This window comes from Scleropages formosus, chromosome 3 (genome assembly GCF_900964775.1).
Source record: "Scleropages formosus chromosome 3, fSclFor1.1, whole genome shotgun sequence".
Taxonomy (NCBI): Eukaryota; Metazoa; Chordata; class Actinopteri; order Osteoglossiformes; family Osteoglossidae; genus Scleropages; species Scleropages formosus.
Window position 1 is genome coordinate 31,310,743 of NC_041808.1, and position 19,327 is coordinate 31,330,069.

At 43.8% G+C, this 19,327-nt stretch overlaps 1 protein-coding gene across 4 annotated transcripts; it reads left to right on the top strand.

Annotated features, from left to right (window-relative positions):
- Nucleotides 1-2,817: 2,817 nt before the first annotated feature.
- LOC108928850 (GTPase IMAP family member 7-like) lies at nt 2,818-15,493 on the top strand. Of its 4 annotated transcripts, XM_029250498.1 has the most exons (6): nt 2,818-3,303; nt 4,343-5,849; nt 6,650-6,715; nt 6,818-7,245; nt 13,088-13,145; nt 14,262-14,462. In XM_029250498.1, the coding sequence occupies exons 2-6, from the start codon at nt 5,511-5,513 to the stop codon at nt 14,388-14,390; spliced, it is 1,020 nt and encodes a 339-aa protein (XP_029106331.1). In that variant the 5' UTR covers nt 2,818-3,303; nt 4,343-5,510; the 3' UTR covers nt 14,391-14,462. The 4 variants fall into 4 exon arrangements, with proteins under 4 accessions (XP_029106331.1, XP_029106330.1, XP_029106329.1 ...); XM_029250497.1 differs by having other exon boundaries at nt 6,650-7,245; nt 14,282-14,472; XM_029250496.1 differs by having other exon boundaries at nt 6,650-7,245.
- Nucleotides 15,494-19,327: the final 3,834 nt, after the last annotated feature.

The window sequence follows — 19,327 nt, forward strand, 5'->3', positions numbered from 1 at the left end:
TAAGGGAGGAGATTATTGTAACGGCTGTTACGACATTCAAACTTGGCACGAAATCCTCGGCCACTGCAACTATGATGATGTTTCCAAGTTGCCAGATATTGTGGAAGGAATGGAAATCAAAGGAAAGATTGACAAGTCCAAACTGCACTGTGAAATCTGCACACAAGGCAAATTTGCGCAAAGCAGGAACAGAGAACCCAATGCACGTGCCAAAGTCCCACTTGAACTTGTGCACACAGATTTGGCTGGTCCTATTCAACCAGAGGCTAAAGACGGTCACAGGTATGCACTTGTATTTGTTGATGATTTCTCAGGCACAATATTTGTTTACTTCCTGAAAGCGAAAAGTGACACTGTAAAGGCTACGGAAAAATTCCTAGCAGACACTGCTCCTTATGGTACTGTAAAGTGAATTAGGTCAGATAATGGCACTGAATTCACAGCAACAAATTTTCGGTCATTGCTAAGCAAAAATCGCATTAAACATGAGACCTCTGCACCGTATTCACCCCACCAAAACGGTACCGCTGAAAGAAGTTGGCGAACATTGTTTGAAATGGCCAGATGCATGCTCATTGAGAGTAAATTACCAAAAGAGTTATGGACTTACGCTGTGATGACTGCTGCAGTAATTCGCAACAGATGCATTAATAACAGAGTAAAGCAGACTCTATACTACATGTTGACAGGAAGAAAACCGGACCTTTCAAAGATGAGAGTTTTTGGATCCATGTGCTATGCATACAAACACGACAGAAAGAAGCTAGATTCACGTTGTGAGAAGGGAATATTTGTTGGGTATGACAAGAATAGCCCTTCATACCTAGTGTATTACACAGACACTGGAAGAGTCCTTAAACACAGGCTTGTCAAATTCTTCAAGAAATGTGCTGTCGAGCAGCAAACTCAAACTGACCCACAAATACCAGATGAGGATGTTTATGGGGGAAGTTATTTGCCATCTAAGGTAACAACAAACATCACTGAACAGAGTTCAGGGAAGTCTCAAGATAGTGGAGACAAAACAGATCTTCAAAATGATGATCAGACTGAAAATATTCAGAATAGATGCAACCCCAAAAGGAACAGGAAAGCTCCCCAATACTTATCTGACTACGTAACTGATATTGAAGATGATGATCAGATACTTACTAATATTGACTACTGTTACAGAATGTGTAATGTACCACAAACCTTCAAGGAAGCCATGAGTTCAACCAAATCACAGATCTGGATTAAAGCCATGGAAGAAGAGATGGATTCTCTAAAAGAAAATGGAACTTTTACATTGATGGCTCTACCCGAAGCAAATATCACATCAGTTCGTGTCTTGAAGCAAATGGCAGAAGTCGCTCCAGCTCCGGCAGCCGCCGCTCCGGCTAAAGCTTCCAAGAAGAAGGCTGCGTCCAAGCCTAAGAAGGCGGGTCCCAGCGTCGGGGACCTGATCGTGAAAGCCGTCTCGGCCTCCAAGGAGCGAAGCGGCGTGTCTCTGGCCGCTCCGAAAAAGGCTCTGGCGGCAGCAGGCTACGATGTGAAGAAGAACAACTCCGCTCTCGGTGTGAAGAGTAACGAGAAGCTGAAACTTACGGCATACAGCGATGCTGACTGGGCATCAGATCCAAATGACAGACGAAGTACGACTGGATACTGTTTCAGTCTAACCAAAAATGGTCCCCTCATTTCCTGGAAGTCAAAGAAGCAGCCTACAGTTGCTTTGTCAACATGCGAAGCGGAATATATGGCACTGGCTGCGACCACACAAGAAAGTCTGTACCTTGTACAATTGATGAATGGACTGGAAAATGGATGTCATTATGCACCGGTAAAAATCTCTGAGGATAACCAAGGTGCAATTGCTCTTTCCAAAAACCCTGTTTGTCGACAAAGATGTAAACACGTTGACGTTAGGTACCACTTCATTCGATCAGCAATTAGTGATGGTAAAATAACAATTGAGTACTGTCCAACAACAGAAATGGTTGCTGATGTGATGACTAAACCAATGACGAAGTATAAGACAGAAAAGTTTGAAAGCTTTATGTTTGGGGCATAAATGTTGCTGATACAGGGATGTAACTGTGTGTTGTATTGTAAATGGACCTGTAGAGAATGAGAGCAAGTGGGGGTGTTGGAGATTCTATTCAGTGTGCTCTCATGTTGGTGAAGTATCGATCACATGACCTTTGTTGTGCGTGATGTGTTCTGATGAAGCACGTATGTAAATAAATGTTCTCCCCTTCCGGTTTAAGCAAACCGATGGTGTGAGCGTGTACTTTGTTACCTCCGTTAAGTATAATCTATTTACCACTTCTCAAACGCAGAGATGGCTGCGCCAACAGTACTGCCACTTTTTGTCACATCCTGTCTGCTTTTATATAGTGAATGTATGTGGACTTGCCAAGGCAAACTCCTGGAGCATTTACTGTTCTTGGCTAATGAAGCAATTCTGATTATGATTGTACAGGTGTTTACACCAAATGGATTGATATTTTTCCAGAACATATTAAAATTTTGGACCAAATAATCTTTTGCAGATTCCATTTTGTGTTCAAAGTGTCTCTTTTTAGTGTTTACTGTCTTGTACACAAATTCAAGTCACCGGCATATAACCTCAATCAGATGAAATGCGCCCGTAAAATGCATGTGCTTATAACAGATAATATCAACAACAAAAAAGCGACTAGCTACACATTTTCTGCATGGAAGCGCAAACACTGCTTTTGCAACAACTGCCTTACGTTCATGCGTATTACGTCATCGGGGACACGCGCAGCGAATCCCAACAAACAAATGCGCAGCCGCGTTGCGCAGACACACTGAGCAGAAAATAAACGAGCAGCTTCAGTGAGGAAAGTGACGGTGGCGCTGTGGATTCGTTGCAAACTGAAATAACTGCATAAAACTGCTGTTTTGAAAACAAAGACTTCTTAGGTGTTGGAAGTGTGACGAAGGATTTAAAATCCTTGAATTCACAGGAACGAAGCGCTAAGAAAATGAACTCGCATTAGCAATATACGGCTAAGCGAGGACTAGCAGTCTCTGACATACAAACTGCTAAGTACAACTTAACTTTATTCTAACAAAAAGAGTCATACACTCTGCACGAACTAACAGAAATGATGAACTGCAGCCGGAGAAACGATGTGACCCCCACTGGGCATGAAACATCACAGCTGCGCAGCAGCGGAGACAGCTTCGCGTCTGCGGGCGGCGGCTGCGCAGCGTTCGGAGGAGACGCGGCAGACAGCGACCACGCGCTGCAGACGGTGCAGACGGCTGGCTCCTCCCCCTCTGCCCTGCTGTGTGAGTCACGCGTTGAGCTCACTTTGTCTGGGACTGTCATATGTAGCTCAGTCATCCAGGAATCAGGGAAATAAGCATAACTTGTCCGCTGTTTTATTTCTGTTACGTGTTTTAGGTGCTTGGAAAATGCGTTTGTAATGGTGTTTAATAAATGTTTACTCATAAATGATGTAGCAGACACTTTTTTCCAAAGCGATTTCCACTGAACTCTAGTGTCATCAGCCCACACACCTTTACCAAGGTGACTTACACTGCTAGATACACTACTTACACTGGGTCACTCATCCATACATCAGTGGAACACACTCTCTGTTTATCACCCACACTATGGGCCATTTTAGAGTTACCAGTCCACCTGAACAGCATGTCTTTGGAGTGTGGGAGGAAACCAGAGCACCTTAAACAAACCCATGCAAACACAGGGAGAACACGCTGACTCCACACACACTGACTCAGGGATCGAACCCACGTCTATTTGCACCACCCAGGCACTGTGAGACACCCTGCCACCATGCCACCATTGTACTTGTTTAAATGTAAATCACAGTGCCTGCTGCAAGTCAAATGCTCCTTTATGTCTGGTTGTCTTTTTTAAGAACACATTCTTTGCCAGACTGCATGTCACATATAAAGAGGTTGTTTCCTTAAAATAAATACCGGTATATGTAGTCATCAGGATGTGAGGTGTCCACAGACTTGCTTAATGCAAGATGGCATTTAAAACTACACTGACAATATTTAACAGTTCAGTTAGTCATTAAGGTCATGCTGAAGTTGGAAAATCTTTTGAGTAATTTGCTGTTAATGGGAACTACACATGAGCTGTTTTTTCTCCAAATAGATGGCATGCAGCTTTCTGATTTGACAAGAGCAATCAGTCAGATAACAGAAAGGGTCTATCGATTAACCGAATAGTTAAAGCTTTTCCATCTAAGGGGACTTTTAAGATTTCATCCCGCTTGCATCCTTGTCTTTTGGAGCCAATAGGCACCCTACCGCTGCAGAAACGTAACGCGTGCCGTACTCTCGTCTTCCACAGATCCTGTGAGCAGCGAGAGGGTCCTGTCCTTGGATGGTAAAGCCATGTTCAAGATCGCTCCAGGTCATCGTTTTTTTTTTTAACCCCTCCAAATTATGATCTTGTGAATTTTGAAAAGAACGGTCTACAACTGTGGGGTTTTAAGCTTAGTGAATCCATTGGTATGGTATAAAATGCCAGTAAATATACTTCTCGTATTAGAGGCTAGTAGCGGTGCAGGACAAGGACAAATATCCATAGATGTGCACCTCAACTTACAAATGCAGTTGGGAAGCAAAGTCTGTTTGTAACTTGGAATTGTTGGAAATTATACCCACTACGCTACAATCCAAGCTTAATAATAAAGCTTAATCCCTCAGTTTCTTCATAGGTTCTGTTAAAAACATCAGATAAAGGTAAAAATGAGCTGGAAAATTCCGTATAAAACTTTGTTCTTTTTCCATCAACAGTTCGTTCAACGCAGGGTCTACGTGTTCCACTGTACCGGAAGACGGGATGCCATGTGGACCAGATGCCGTTTTAACATGAAGCAGCAATAAAGTCTGCTTTAAAATGACTGGAAATAATTTAAAAAGATTAATCTTGACAACTTCCAATTCAGTGTGTTTCGTACACAGAAGGAAGTGGCGTGTTCCTCCCCCCGGGTGCCACAGTGGGGGTATAGAAATTAGACTGATAGAGCTGTAGTGTCATTTCATGGAGAAAATGAGTTGCATTTTCACCTTAAATGCCGACAACATGTCTCACGAAGCTTTAACAAAATTGGCCACAAGGAAAAGACTGTTACTTTGTTTGTTTGATTGCAGTCAAAGAAGCAAAATAGGAGAAACACACCTTTATTCACTGGGTACTTTCTGAAAAAGTGTCGGATAAAATGTATATTTACAAAATACACTGATTGAAATCGGTTCCTGAAGCTGCCCCCCGCAGAGCCGTATGAGAGTTTTACTACCGTCTAATGATGACAAGTGGAAATGCAAGCAATTTTTAAAAAAAATATATTTGTTGGTTTGTTTGTTTTCTTGTTCTTGACAACAGACAAATTTTACAATGTGAAGAAAATACAACTAATAATAAATACGCTGGGAAACGTTAGTATATCTGGAAAACCTAATAGCTGGGAGCTATTAGTAGAAAATGTATTGAATTTCAGCTGTGAGTTACATCGATGCTAAAAGTTACAGCGAGTCTCCTCTTTCTCTGTCCATGGCCCACAGTGGTGACAGTTCCTTCTGCAGGCAGCTCCGAGCAGCCGCCCAACCCAGAGTTCACTTCCCAGGCTGTCGTGTGCCTCATTGGGGCAGTGGGACGGCGCTGGGGGCTGTATGGTCCGCGGGAACGAGCCCAGCTTTTCCAGGGTGTGCAGCGGGAGCTGGAAGACCACGGCTACGTATTGCCCGTTGAGAGGATCCGCCGCAAGTGGAACAACCTCATCGTCACCTACAAGAGGGTCAAGGATCGGAGCTGTGGGACGGGCAAGGCCAAGACCTCTTGGGAGTACTTCGAAGTATGTTAAGAGTACCTGTGGTGGCTTGACTTCACTTTAGGCCAGCAATTAGAACTGTAGTCAAGGATTTGGACTAGTTACCCAAAGACTGGAGTTGCTCCAGTAAAAAATAGCCGGTTACGTGAAAGTGATGAAGACCATAAATTGCTTTGGATAGAATGAAACAAAACAACACCACCATTACATAATAAAAGCAGTACAAACACTGGAACAATAATAAAAGCGATACTAGTAATCGCAGAAGATCCTTGCTGGTTATCCTGCAGCTTTATGGATGATGATGATGAGAAGGACACTAGGTTGCATTGTGGTGTACGCTATGCTTTTACCCTTATGCTCGTGACGTTATTTGCTTTGTCGAATTTGATTTTATTTTACAATAGAAAATTCACTCCAGTACACAAAGAGGCAATGCATAAAAAAATTAACCAGTAGATCAATGTGCAAAAGTTCAGCGCAATAAGTTCTGCTTACAAATATCATATGAACCGGAAATCCATTAAGTCAGATTTTAGTGTTATTGTTTGCAAATCGTGTGCGAGGTATGGTAGCCATTGTAAACATGAATAAAGTGTGTAAACGCATCCAGCGTGTAAAACTTGTAAAATACATAAAACCTCCCACATTTCAGGGTCTTTAAGCTATAATGATAAAATGTATTATATACCTTATTACCCTGCCTGGGGTTAAATACTTGCACTGCTTGTCTTTCATGATACAGTTGAATTGTGGTATGTTTATGATTCAGCTGTTTTCTTGCATGTTCCTCATATTATTTCTTCTTCCTGGTCTCTAAATAGTTGATGGATGCCATGCTGGGAGACACCGTTGGTGCCAAGAGCAGCGGCACTCCATCAGCATCCATGGTAAACATCTCCAATGGTGCTCAGGAGACTCCATCCACCAGTCTGACTGCTACCATCAAAACCAGCCTCCAGTCAAGCAGTCTCATCCCCGCCTGTTCCCAGGTCGCCACCGTAACGCCTGCTTCCCCGCCGCAGTCCACCGCTCCACACCCGTCCTCCACAGCCCCTGGCTACGCTGACCCCCAGGCCCCCTCACCTTCCCGAGGAAGCCCCCCCGATCGACACGACAGGCTGCGCGCACGACGGAAGCCGCGGCAGGGTCCGGCAGATGTGGCCGCATCCTTCTTGTTGCAGCAGCAGAGGCAGGCGGAAGATTGTAGCACGATGCTTTGCGACTTCCTTGCCGGCCAGGAGGATCGGGCTCGGCTGCAGGAGATGCGCCTTGTCCGGCACGAGTCTCGTGAGAGGCGCCGCGAGAGGAGGGAGGGCAAGATGGCAGATGCTCTGTGCAGAATAGCCACTGCCTTGGAGCTGTTGTCCTCCAAGCAGGACACCGTCATTGCCCTGCTACAGCGGCTGGCGGACAAGCAGTGAGTCACGAAAGCGTGTGAATGTGGGGGGAACGTACCCTTCAGAGGTGGGGTATAGTGGAGAGAGGTATGTAAAGATGGATAGAAGTAAAAGAAGCGGAAAGACACTGGGAGCCTTTAAATGTTCGCCCTTGAAAAACCGAAGGCATCCTGTGTGTGTAGCTGCTCGTGTGATGTAAATGTTTGATGTCAGTTTTGTGATTAGAAATTGTCGATTAATGGATAAACCTTTATGCAGCTGCTCGTGCGACGGACATCGGCTCATATGGTGGAAAGTAACGAGTTAACCGTACTTCGGAATCACGTTTGTGCATCTAAGTCGCTTTCGGTTGATGTAATGCACGCATTGTGTTTTTGTGCAAGATGTACGTCGCTTTGGAGAAAAGCGTCAGCCGATTGAATGAATGAGCAAATCTGAATGTGTGTTAAGAACTACAGGTCATTTGACTGCACTGCTATGAATTAATTCCAAAACAGAAGGGGTCTAATGAGGAATAACAGACCTGTGGGTGTGGAATAAACATGTTCATTGAGCAGTCGGTGGGAGGCTTCCGAATAGGAATCACGGATGGAAAAAGGAAACAGAATAAATATAACGTTGTCATGACACCCCTAGTCGCTATTGGAGGCCCCACTCTGTTCCAATAATCCAGAGTTATGCACCTGTTCACAATATGGTAATCACACACACACATTGTCTGAACCGCTTGTCCCAAACGGGGTCGCGGGGAGCCGGAGCCTAACCCGGCACCACAGGGCGAGGGGCCGGAGGGGGAGGGGACACACCCAGGACGGGACGCCAGTCCATCGCAAGGTGACCTAAGCAGGACTTGAACCCAGACCCACCGGAGAGCAGGACCCGGTCCAACCCACTACGCCACCGCCCCCCCCATATGGTAATCAAACAAGTATAAAAGGAACAAACAACCGAGACAAGACTGCGGATTCTTGATCAGCTTTCTACTGCGTTTTTCTCAGTTTCCTTGTAAACCTTAGTTGCTCACTTTCCCAGGTCCTGTTCCATAGTTGTTTATGTTCCAGTCCTCGAGCGCCTGTCCTGTCTGCGCCAGCCTCCTGTACTCCCGTCCAGCTTCACTGTTCGAGCCAGGTGTTCCGTCACACCTCCGTGTTCGAGTCCCACCCGCAGATTTGTTTCCCTTGTTGCCCTCGTGAGAACGCACCGCGCGTCTCTCTGTTCTGTCGTATCACCTCTGCACCGCACTTCCCAAATTGCACAGTGCATTTTGTAAATACACAGTAAACACACTCCGCACGTGGGGTCGCCATACTTTAAGTCCGCATGCGGACGTTACGGTAATACACGTCCGTGCCCATATGTCCACATGTTACAAAAATACTAAATTGAATTAAGTTAGAGGGGGCGCGGTGGCACAGTGGGTTGGACCGGGTCCTGCTCTTCGGTGGGTCTGGGGTTCGAATCCCGATTGGGGTGCTTTGCGACAGACTGGCGTCCCATCCTGGGTGTGTCCCCTCCCCCTCCGGCCTTATGCCCTGTGTTACCGGGTAGGCTCCGGTTCCCCGCGACCCCGTATGGGACAAGCGGTTCCGAAAGTGTGTGCGTGAATTAAGTTACTTGAAATATGAATTGTTATTATTCAGTTAATGGTTTTGACCCATTTGTTCAGGCTATATTTTGTCCCCGATTTGCCATTTAATTCCTTTTTCAAAAGTGCAAATTGATTCACACATGTATCTCTACAACCAGTGTTTTTTTTTGCAATGTTTGCATTCTGAAATATTTTTAGTTTCATCATTTACAGTCCTCAGGTTTAGTGAATACTTGAACTTCATCTTATTTATTTTTTTTTAAAACTTTATTCATTAATTTTTTATCAAATTTATCAAAACATCACAACACATAAACCAACACATCCACAACCATGTACAAAATAATCTCACAAAAAAAAAAAAACCCTCTCCTTGTATATAGTAGTGTCAGCATCCCTCCTCCCTGAACCTGTTCTTTATTCAACAGAAACGGCTAAATTTATCAGAATAGCCTGCATAATTGACAATCTATGAGAAAGCAATTTACATTGCAAAATCCATAAACTTTCCTGACATTAGTCACCTTTACAGGTTAAAAAATGTCCAGGGAAGAAAAAGAAAAAAAAACAAAAAAAGGAAATAAATAAAAAATAATCATAATAATAAAAATAGTAATGAATGGCGGGGGGCATTAGGCTATTAAATACCTCATATATTCATTAAATCCACTTCTTACTTTGATCACTGTATATTAAGGGGTTGTATTGTTTAGTTGTCACCTGTAGAATTAATCTCCTTGAAATAATCTATGAAGGGTTGCCAAATTCTATAAAGATTTTTCTTCTTTCTTTTTCTAGGAGAACCTAATTTTCTCTAGCTCCAAATACTTCATAACCTCTCTCATTAAATTTATATGTGTAGGGGCAGATTTATGTTTCCAATTTAATAATATTAATCTCCGTGCTAGTAAATTGACAAATGAGACCATACCGTGTTCAGCACTGTTTTTTACTATCTCGGATTCTACTATACCTAGAATCGCCGCCATCGGGTCTAGATCAATAGGCCTTTGCAATATTCTTGACAGCGTCAGAAAAACACCTTTCCAGTATGCTGACAATTTAGGGCAGCTCCAAAACATATGGGCCAATGAAGCCCACAACGGTCACATGAAGGGTCTATATCTGGAAATATCCTGTTCAGTTTTTGTTTAGACCAGTGTAAACGATGTATTATTTTGAATTGTAAGAGACCGTGTCTAGCACACACCGATGAGCTATGAATCTGTTTAAGGGCTGACTTCATCTTTTTTTTTTAAGAACCTGTGAGCAGATTTATGATTTTTCTCTGTTTGGAAATTTCGAAGAATACGAATAGGTGCGTTTCTTAGTTTTTTCGGTGTACCGCGTGTACTGCTAGGAACCTTAGCGAACCACATTCTTCCTACGGCTCTTTAATGGCCTTTCTAAGAATACTCTACAACATCTGCGTGCCTGGTCTGATGCCTGGGATGCTGGGTACCCGCTGTCGGTACCTTTCCTCGGGAGGAACGTATCAAAATCGAAGACGAGAGAAAACCTTACTTTGCAGCGTTACGGAAGAGTCACGAGTTATGGTCCGGTTTGAATGGGGCAATATCTGAGAGATCTTTTCCCGGAAAAGTCCAAAAGAATGTCGATAGAGCATTTCAGGATGTGCTTAAAAGCTGATAGGGTACAGTGGTGTTTGCTACTCTGGAAAACAGAAACATGAGGACTGATGCCTTTCAAGGTAAACCGGTTCTATGAAGACTATATGTCACAGGTTTGGACCGAGTCATTAACTTGTATGAATTCCAAACGGTAACACCCAGCCAAACTGCCTTCTGAGCACATTTTAAGGATGACCCTTCGAGAAAAGAATTGGACAGAGTACGGAAGCGTCTCCTTTTACAAAATACAGTAAGTACCCGGTATTTTTATGAGATCGTTTTGGAGATTTCTTGGGAAGTTCAAAGATACTTAAATGTCATCTGTGTGGCACACAAAATACAAATTACTGTTAGTATCTGTCGTTTGCAGCGTTCGTACATCAGTCTTGATTGCGGCGTAAAATTTAACACAGGAGAAAATATGCAGAGTTTAAATTTGAGTGAAAGTGTACAGGTGGCCCTCAGCTGACATGGGGGTTCCGTTCCGACAACGTTGCAAGTCCGCAAGTTCTAATTTTTCAATAAGTATTATTTAACACGAATGTGCGTAATTATGTTATTTTATATGTTATTATTTATATAACTGATGATATATAGAGTATAAATGCAGTCATTTTTATATTTTCATGCAGCACTATTATTTTCACTTTCATTTATACATCTTCTGCTTTTTTATTTTCCGCACCACTATAACACATTTTTGCTTGTTAGCCATTTTAGCTATAAAGTATCCTGAAGAGAAATGAAATGAGCTGTAAATAAAACAGCATTTTTGTAAATAAAATGCAAATGCTGATAGATGCACTATGTAGCAGCAGACAGAGCTGTCATCGTTCGATGTTATGACCAAACATCAGGATTCAAAAATAATATAATACGGTTAAGGATACATAAACCACAAGGATAATATAAAAGGATATAAGGATACATGAAAAGGTACAGCCTTTGTAAGTTCAGGTCTTCATAAGTCAAGTATGTTGTAAGTCGAAAATTATTTGTAGTTAATTATCTGCCTACTTTTTACAAATGAATGGTTTTATTCTGGGAACTGTCCTTAAAATGCTTTCAGTATATTTTGATGATAATATAGAAGACAGGTTTAAAGAGTATAAACTTCTCCTTTGAACTTTTAATAGTTTAATAGTCCATTGCAGTTGTATTTTACGTCTAACAAAGATTCAGTTCGGACTATTGGCTTCTGAGTTAAGTTTCTTCCTTCTTACCTCACCAAGAAGCTGCAATTAATTTTCAGCCAAGCGCTGTGGTTTTCTTCCTAGGCATTGTCATTAATTACCAGTGATGTGTTATAAATGTTTTTATTCATAGTCTGATAACCTGAGGTGACGTAAGCATTCCTTTCATAACTGGGTTGGAGTATGTAGTAGAAACCTGTAAGATCTGTTTATCGCTATGACATTTAGCAGATGCTTTTCTCTGATGTCACTTACAGTGTTAATCTACCTACACCTATTTACTCATTTATACTGTAATTTTACAGGCGCAATTCAGGATGAGTACCTTGCTCAAGGGTACAAGGGTACTAAGACCCTAGTTATTGCCTACAAATGTATCAATAGAACTGCTCCCAGCTATTTACAAGACTTGATCAACCACTTCACACCAGCCAGACCCTTACACTCTTCCACATCTGCCCGCTTGATGGCCCCGCGCACAAAAGGTAAAGCGCGGAGGTTCTCGGTTCTGGCTCCGTCGTGGCGGAATGACCTCCCCCTCTCACTCAGAACTGCTGAAACTCTAAATTCAAGAAGGGCCTGAAAACTCACCTTTTCCGGACTCGCTTCGCCCATGATCTCTCCAGCTCACGTATGGTGTAAATGTTCATGCACCGTAACTTTATAATCATATTTGGATAAGCCTTTAGATAGCCGTTAGTCCTGTACTGTATGTAAATGTTTGTGTATCTTTAAAAAAAAAATTTCAGAAGGTGATCAGGAATCCTCTAGGCTGAGTTTTATGCACCTACTCATGTGATGAACCAAATGGAAAGTAACAAACTAGGTTTACTTAAGAATCGCATCTCTGCCTCTTTCTCCTAACGTAATGCACAAATTATATTTTCTCTGAGATGTACGTCACTTTGGAGAAAACACACACACACACTATCTGAAGCCACACATCCCAAGAGGTGTCACAGTGGTCTGGTGTCTAACCCAGCAACACAGGGTGTAAGGCTGGAGGGAACACACTCAGGAGAGGACGCCAGTCCATCACAAGCCACCCCAAGTAGGACTCGAGCCCCACACTCACCAGAGAGCAGGACCCAGCCAAACCCACTGTGCCACTGCATCCTCTTATGCTTTGGAGAAAAGCATCTGCTAAATGAATAAATGTAATACAGCTTGAGGGAACATTTGAACCTGTAACCTTTGGGTCTAAAGGAAGCAGCACTAACTACGCTGCTACCAGCTGTCTCTGTAACAGAACATATCAGACTAACTTCTGATAGGTTGGTCTTGTTGTAGTTCTACTCTGTCCAGGTATTTCCACCTCAACCAATATGGATTAGAGTAATACACACAGGCTACTCACAGCAAACTTGTTTTAAAATCCATATTTCCTCAACCAGCAGTAGAAAATGGTTATGTTGTAACAGCGGGACATTTCTATGACTTCTTGTTTCAGGAGAAACAGCTTTCAAATATGGAAAAAAATCTGGAAAGAAAGTCTGAGGTTCTCACTTGTGAGTATAATCTAAGAAGACTTTCACATTTCACATCCCGCCCATCCATCCAGTTCCAAAAAAAATCCACTTGTCCTGACCAGGGTCGCGGTTAAGTGGAGCTTGTCCTGGAAGCATTGGGAACAACACCCTGGATGGAACAACAGTCCATTGCAGGGTAGCCACACATGCACTCCTCATTTCACACACTACAGGCAATCTAACATTACCAATTCACCTGAACTGCGGGAGGAAACCAGAGCACTCGGAGGAAACCCAGCAGACACGGAGAGCACATGCAAACCGCACAGACTGAGTGGAGATCAAACCCACATTCTCTTGCACCACCCAAGCAGTGTTGAGGCAGCAGCGCTACTCATTGCCTGCATGTTGTGTCCCCTTTTATAGTAACTGGAGAATGACAGTGCATATGGTATACTTAACACATTTGAAATAACACAAATACTACTTTCTCTGGAAAAGACATTGCCCTCTTAGGCCAAAAAAACAAAAAATTAGAGCTCATTCATTTGTTCATTTATTGTCCGCAATCACTTGTCCTAAGACATGGCTGCGCTGCCTACATGCAGACCTCAAACGTCTGGAAATTTTCACACCAACGTGTTCGTTATGTACAAAGAGTCTAATTGTATGTCTTTCTAAACTTTATAGATGATGGTCAATGTTGAGTTTAAGTTTGGATACTGAAATCTGTACTTGTAACAGGTACAGTGTGGTAGTACCTCGTCTTTCCTGGGCTGTGGGTTGGGACATGGGTTTGAATGTGACTCAGTCTATGAGAGTTTGCATGTTCTCTCAGTGTTTGTGTCTTCTGGGTGCACTAGTTTTGTCCTACAATCCAAAGAAATGTTTCAAGTAAACTAGGCTCTTTAAATTGCCGTTATTGTGTGACTGTGTGAGTGAATGAGTGTCTGTGTGATGGACTAGCATACCATGCAGGGTGTACCCTGCTTTACTCGTGATGCTTCAAGGATCGGCTCCGGGACATTGCGACCCTAAATCGGAAAAGCAATACTGATGGATGGATGGAAGGATGGATGGATGACATCAGGTAATAGAAATAATAAAAGATAGCATTCACAAAAAGTGTTGCATTCGGTGACATTTGCATTACAGCGGACACTGCTGTTCCCCAGATCCACAGGAAGTCGAGGAGGAATGGAGGATCATGCTTTTGGGGAAAACTGGCGCCGGCAAAAGCTCCTCTGCAAACACCATCCTTGGGAGGGAGGCATTCAAGTCTGACATGAGACTATCCAGGGTCACCTGGTCCTGTGAGAAGGAAAGGGGGCGGATTAACGAACGACCTGTCGTTGTGATTGATACACCGGGCCTTTTTGAGACTAATCGCACAGAGAAAGAGGTGGTGCGTGAGATCTTGAAGAGCGTCAATATGTGTAAACCCGGGCCTCACGTCTTTGTGGTGTTCATTCCCCTGGGACGGTTCACCCTAGAAGATCAGGAGACTAACCGGCTGATTGAGAACACGTTTGGGGAAAACGTCTGGAAGTACACAGTAGTGCTGTTTACACACGGTGACCGAATGGAGGGCAAGACACTCAACAACATCATCCAGAGTGGTGATGAGGAGCTCCGTGATTTCATCAGAAAGTGCAGCGGCGGGTTCCTTGTTTTCGACAACAAGGACACGGGGAACCGGGAGCAGGTCGTCAAACTCCTGGAGAAGATTGAGATTGTGGTGGCGCTGAACGGAGGGCTCTGTTACACCAGTGCCATGTACCCCTCCCGCGAGCGAAAGATCCGAGAAGAGCAGGAGAGGATTCTCGCGGAGAAGGAGAGGGAGATCGCCAGGAAGGAGGAGCTGGAGGAGTATCACAAGGGCGAGGAGCTGCAGAGAAAAAGGAGGGATCTGTGGAGGAAGGAGGAGGAAGCAGCAAGGAAACAAGCAGAGAATCAGCCCAGCCGCTTGGCTCAAGTGCTTAAATACCTTGGTTCAATAGGATTTGGGGCAGTAGTTGGCATGTCTTTAGGTGATACCCCATGGGGTCAAGTCGTTGGGGTGGCAATAGCTATAGGGTTCTTACATAAGACTACGCTGTCTGAGCTTTATGAGAAATTTCAAAACAGTCAGTATTACATACTGAGAAGATGATGAGAGTCATGTAAATCCACATGTCAGTGCGTAAGCCACTGTTTACTAAAACATTTCTAAAAATATTTACATTTTTCTTTGAATGATAAAGTGGAGTACAACCTTTTTTTTTTACATCTGCTAATGCGATTGTTCTGTTCGCCATTAATCACATTATTGTAAATGATTGCAAACTGTTATTATCTAAATGTGCGTGAATGAAACACACACACACTTTCTGAACCGCCTGTCCCATACGGGGTCGCGAGGAACCAGAGCCTACCCGGCAACTCAGGGCGTAAGGCTGGAGGGGGAGGGGACACACCCAGGATGGGACGCCAGCCCATCACAAGGCACCCCAAGCGGGACTCGAACCCAAGACTCAGCAGAGAGCAGGATACGGTCCAACCCACTGCATCACCGCACCCCCTGTGAATGAAATATTTTTAAATAAAAATGTTTTATAATAGTGGTCTTACACACGACAGTAAAATCTCTACTTAAAGCACATGGGAAGTTATTTATTGAGACCCCAAGTGGGTTTAGTCCACCCACTACATCACAATTATACACACACACACACACACACACACTGCCTGAAACCACTTGTCCCAAGTGGGGTCGCAGTGAGCCAGAGCCTAACTCAGCAGCACAGGGCGCAAGGCTTGAGGGGGAGGAGACACACCCAGGACGGGGCACCAGTCCATCACAAGGCACCCCAAGCGGGACTCGAACCCCAGACCCACCAGAGAGCAGGACCCCGTCAAACCCACAGCACCACAGCACCACCGCACCCCCCTTACATCACAATTAATGAAAGTTTAATCATATATCTTAATCCTTTGATTTATTCTCATGTTTGGTGCTGTAAAAAAACATCAGATAACATTAAAGTGGATTTAAAATTTGCCGTAAAAGTTTTACTGATGAAATATCTCTTCAAGAACAACTCACAGAACACAGGGTCTCAGTGTTTCTCCATAAGGCACTGGAGGTGTGAGAGGGTAAGACACGATGCCAGTTTATTTTACCAATAACACAGAACAACTTTAAAGCCTCATTTTGAATGGCTGGCATCAAAAAATAACATCTCCACTGTCTCCTGCGCGTGCGTTGCGTCCCACTCATACACGTGAGAGGACGCTGAGCTTCTTCTCACAATGAGGTGCTGCGGGAGAATTAAACGGTGGAGATGAGCTGCAGCGTGAAGGAGGATCGTGCGGGAGGAAGAGCGTTTCACCTCAAATACCAACTGCGTGTCTCATGTTAAACATTAACAAAACTGACCCTAAGAAAGAAACCGAAGTATCACGTGCAGTGAACATGTTTGTCACCATCTGGTTTCTTCACGTTTTCACTCAAAATAGCATAATGATGGGTGCATTCTGGATATAGCAGTGATTTAAAAACGCACTGGCAAAAAGGTTGGAAAAGCTGCACGATCCTCCCTCCAAGTTTGAGTTTTATGGAAATGGTGAAAAGTAGAAATGCAGACCAGTTTCGCTCTGCAACAGATAAATTTTATGAAATAAATCAGTGAAGAAAAATCTAATTAAAAATAAATGAACTTGGAAAAGTCTTCAAAAAGGTGTCAGTTGGATGTTGGTAATAAGAGGTCCAAGTGCACATTATTATCATAATTCATAGCAGCCGTAGCGTTTTTTGTGACCCCCGCCATCATACCCATCGAGGAGCACAAAAGGGCGCCCATTCCTGAGTTCCGAGGAAAACCCCGTCTACCTAGAATCAGTCTCCTGATGTAAAAGAGTCTGCTGAATGAATACGTGTGAATTGTTGTATTAAATCATGGCTTGACAGTCATATACATGTTTTACAGTGTCATTTGCTAGTGTGCTAGTGATATTTTAGAAATTTGCATTCATGGTGGTGGTGTGGTGGGTTTGACCAAGTCTTGCTATTGGGTGGGTCTAGGGTTCGAGTCCTGCTGGGGGTGCCTTGCAAAAGAGTGGTGTCCTATCCTGAGTGTGTCCCCTCCCCCTCTAGCCTTATGTCCTGTGTTGCCAGGTTACGCTCTGGCTCCGTGAGACAAGTGGTTTCAGATAATGTGTGTGTGCATTTGGTTCTTCAGTGGGTTGTGAACGCTTTGTTATTTTTCCCATTGAAAATAATGGGAAATAAGCTTTCGGGATATCCAAAATTTCGATATCCATACTGCTTTCAGAGAGATTAATTTCGTAAATCAAGGGATGTCTGTATATTCCTGCTCTGGGTTCAACTTAATCTGTTCTCTGTAATGTTATAGTATGAGTACTATTTCTGTAAGTACTTGCTAGTTAGGAAATCTTCAGTCACTATTACAAATCTGCACTAAGGGTCCTTTCCCAGCTTAAATGCACCAGTGAAATAAAGCAAATCAAAAAATATTAAACTGCTTTCACGAATTACCTCTGAAGTAGGTATGATTCTGTTGAATTTCTTCAAAAAGTCTTTAAATCAGAAAAAAATTAAAAATTACTTGGATCAGGATTGGGGGGGAGGGTGCAGTGGCACAGCGGGCTTGACCAGGCCCTGCTCCCTGGTGGGTCCGGGGTTCAAGTCCCACTCGGGTTGCCTTGTGATGGACTGGCATCCCGCCCTGGGTGCCAAATACTGTGACCTACACATGAATTTAGAGTTAAATCAAGATTCTACAAAGTACACATGCAATGACACTGAAATTCCTATCCTTACAAAATTGTAAACGAATATACATTCATGATTAGTACATCTTTATCATTTTTCTTAGGCTCCACAAAACACACCAGAGTTCTGCCAAGAACGTGCGAGGACAGTAAATTTAAAATTGTTCCTTGAATGTCCACCAGAGGTCGCCCCTGTATAACAATTATTCCAGTTCGCTAAATAACAGCACGGAACATATTGCATAATTCAAACTTCTCTATAATAAACATTCCACTTCTGGTCCAACCCCAGCAGTGGTCCATCTCAGTCTGTTTGGCACAAATCTGACACATCACCTTTGTCAGCGGTGCGATGAGGCCTCTATGAATTTTTCTCGTGAGTAGAATACAAGATAGAGCCATTTAATTTGCTGGATTGCGTTGCTAGGCTACCCCGTAAATGATTGCGCAATAAAATATTTGCTGTTAAAGTTTCTCCATGTGTGGATCGCTACCTTGGGATTCAAGGGAGCTGCCAGTCAAGACTGATGCCCTGAGGAGGGATCGTTTCGTTTCGTGCAGCTGTAATTCGGAGGAACATTAATTGATTTAATTTGGATGGTGTCATGTTCATCCCGTGATCAGGAATTCTAATTTGCATGACCTTAATCTTTATTCTGCTGATTCCCTTGGACATGGCGAATGGCAATCAACTTTGCAATGATGTACAAATTTATAGCAGGGTATTCTTACTGTGCTCCGGGGTGCGGTGGCGCAGTGGGTTGGACCGCAGTCCTGCTCTCCGGTGGGTCTGGGGTTCAAGTCCCGCTTGGGGTGCCGTGCGACGGACTGGCGTCCCGTCCTGGGTGTGTCCCCTTCCCCCTCTGGCCTTACGCCCTGTGTTGCCGGGTAGGCTCCGGTTCCCCGTGACCCCGTAAGGGACAAGCGGTTCAGAAAATGTGTGTGTGTGTGTATTCTTACTGTGTCAGTTCAAGGTGAGTACAAGTACAGTACCATGAATCATCAAATGCGCCACAGCAGAAGCGGGATTCGAACTGAGAACATGAGGGAAGCTGGAGGTTCCAGTCTCTTGCTATAACTTCACATGGTGAATATGTAACAAACTGAATAGCAGGGAGTACAGTATTTTAATATGGATATAATCCATTCTTCTAATGCGGTGGGAAATCTCCACACACATACACACACACACACTTTCAGAACCGCTTGTCCCATACGGGGTCGTGGGGAACCGGAGCCTACCCGGTAACACAGGGCGTAAGGCCGGAGGGGGAGGGGGAGGGGACACACCCAGGACAGGACGCCAGTACGTCGCAAGGCACTCCAAGCGGGACTCGAACCCCGGACCCACTGAAGAGCAGGACCCCATCAGACCCACCGCGCCACCATACCCCCTACTGCTCCATAAGTTGGTGTTTTCAATTAAAATAAAATAAAATAAAATAAAA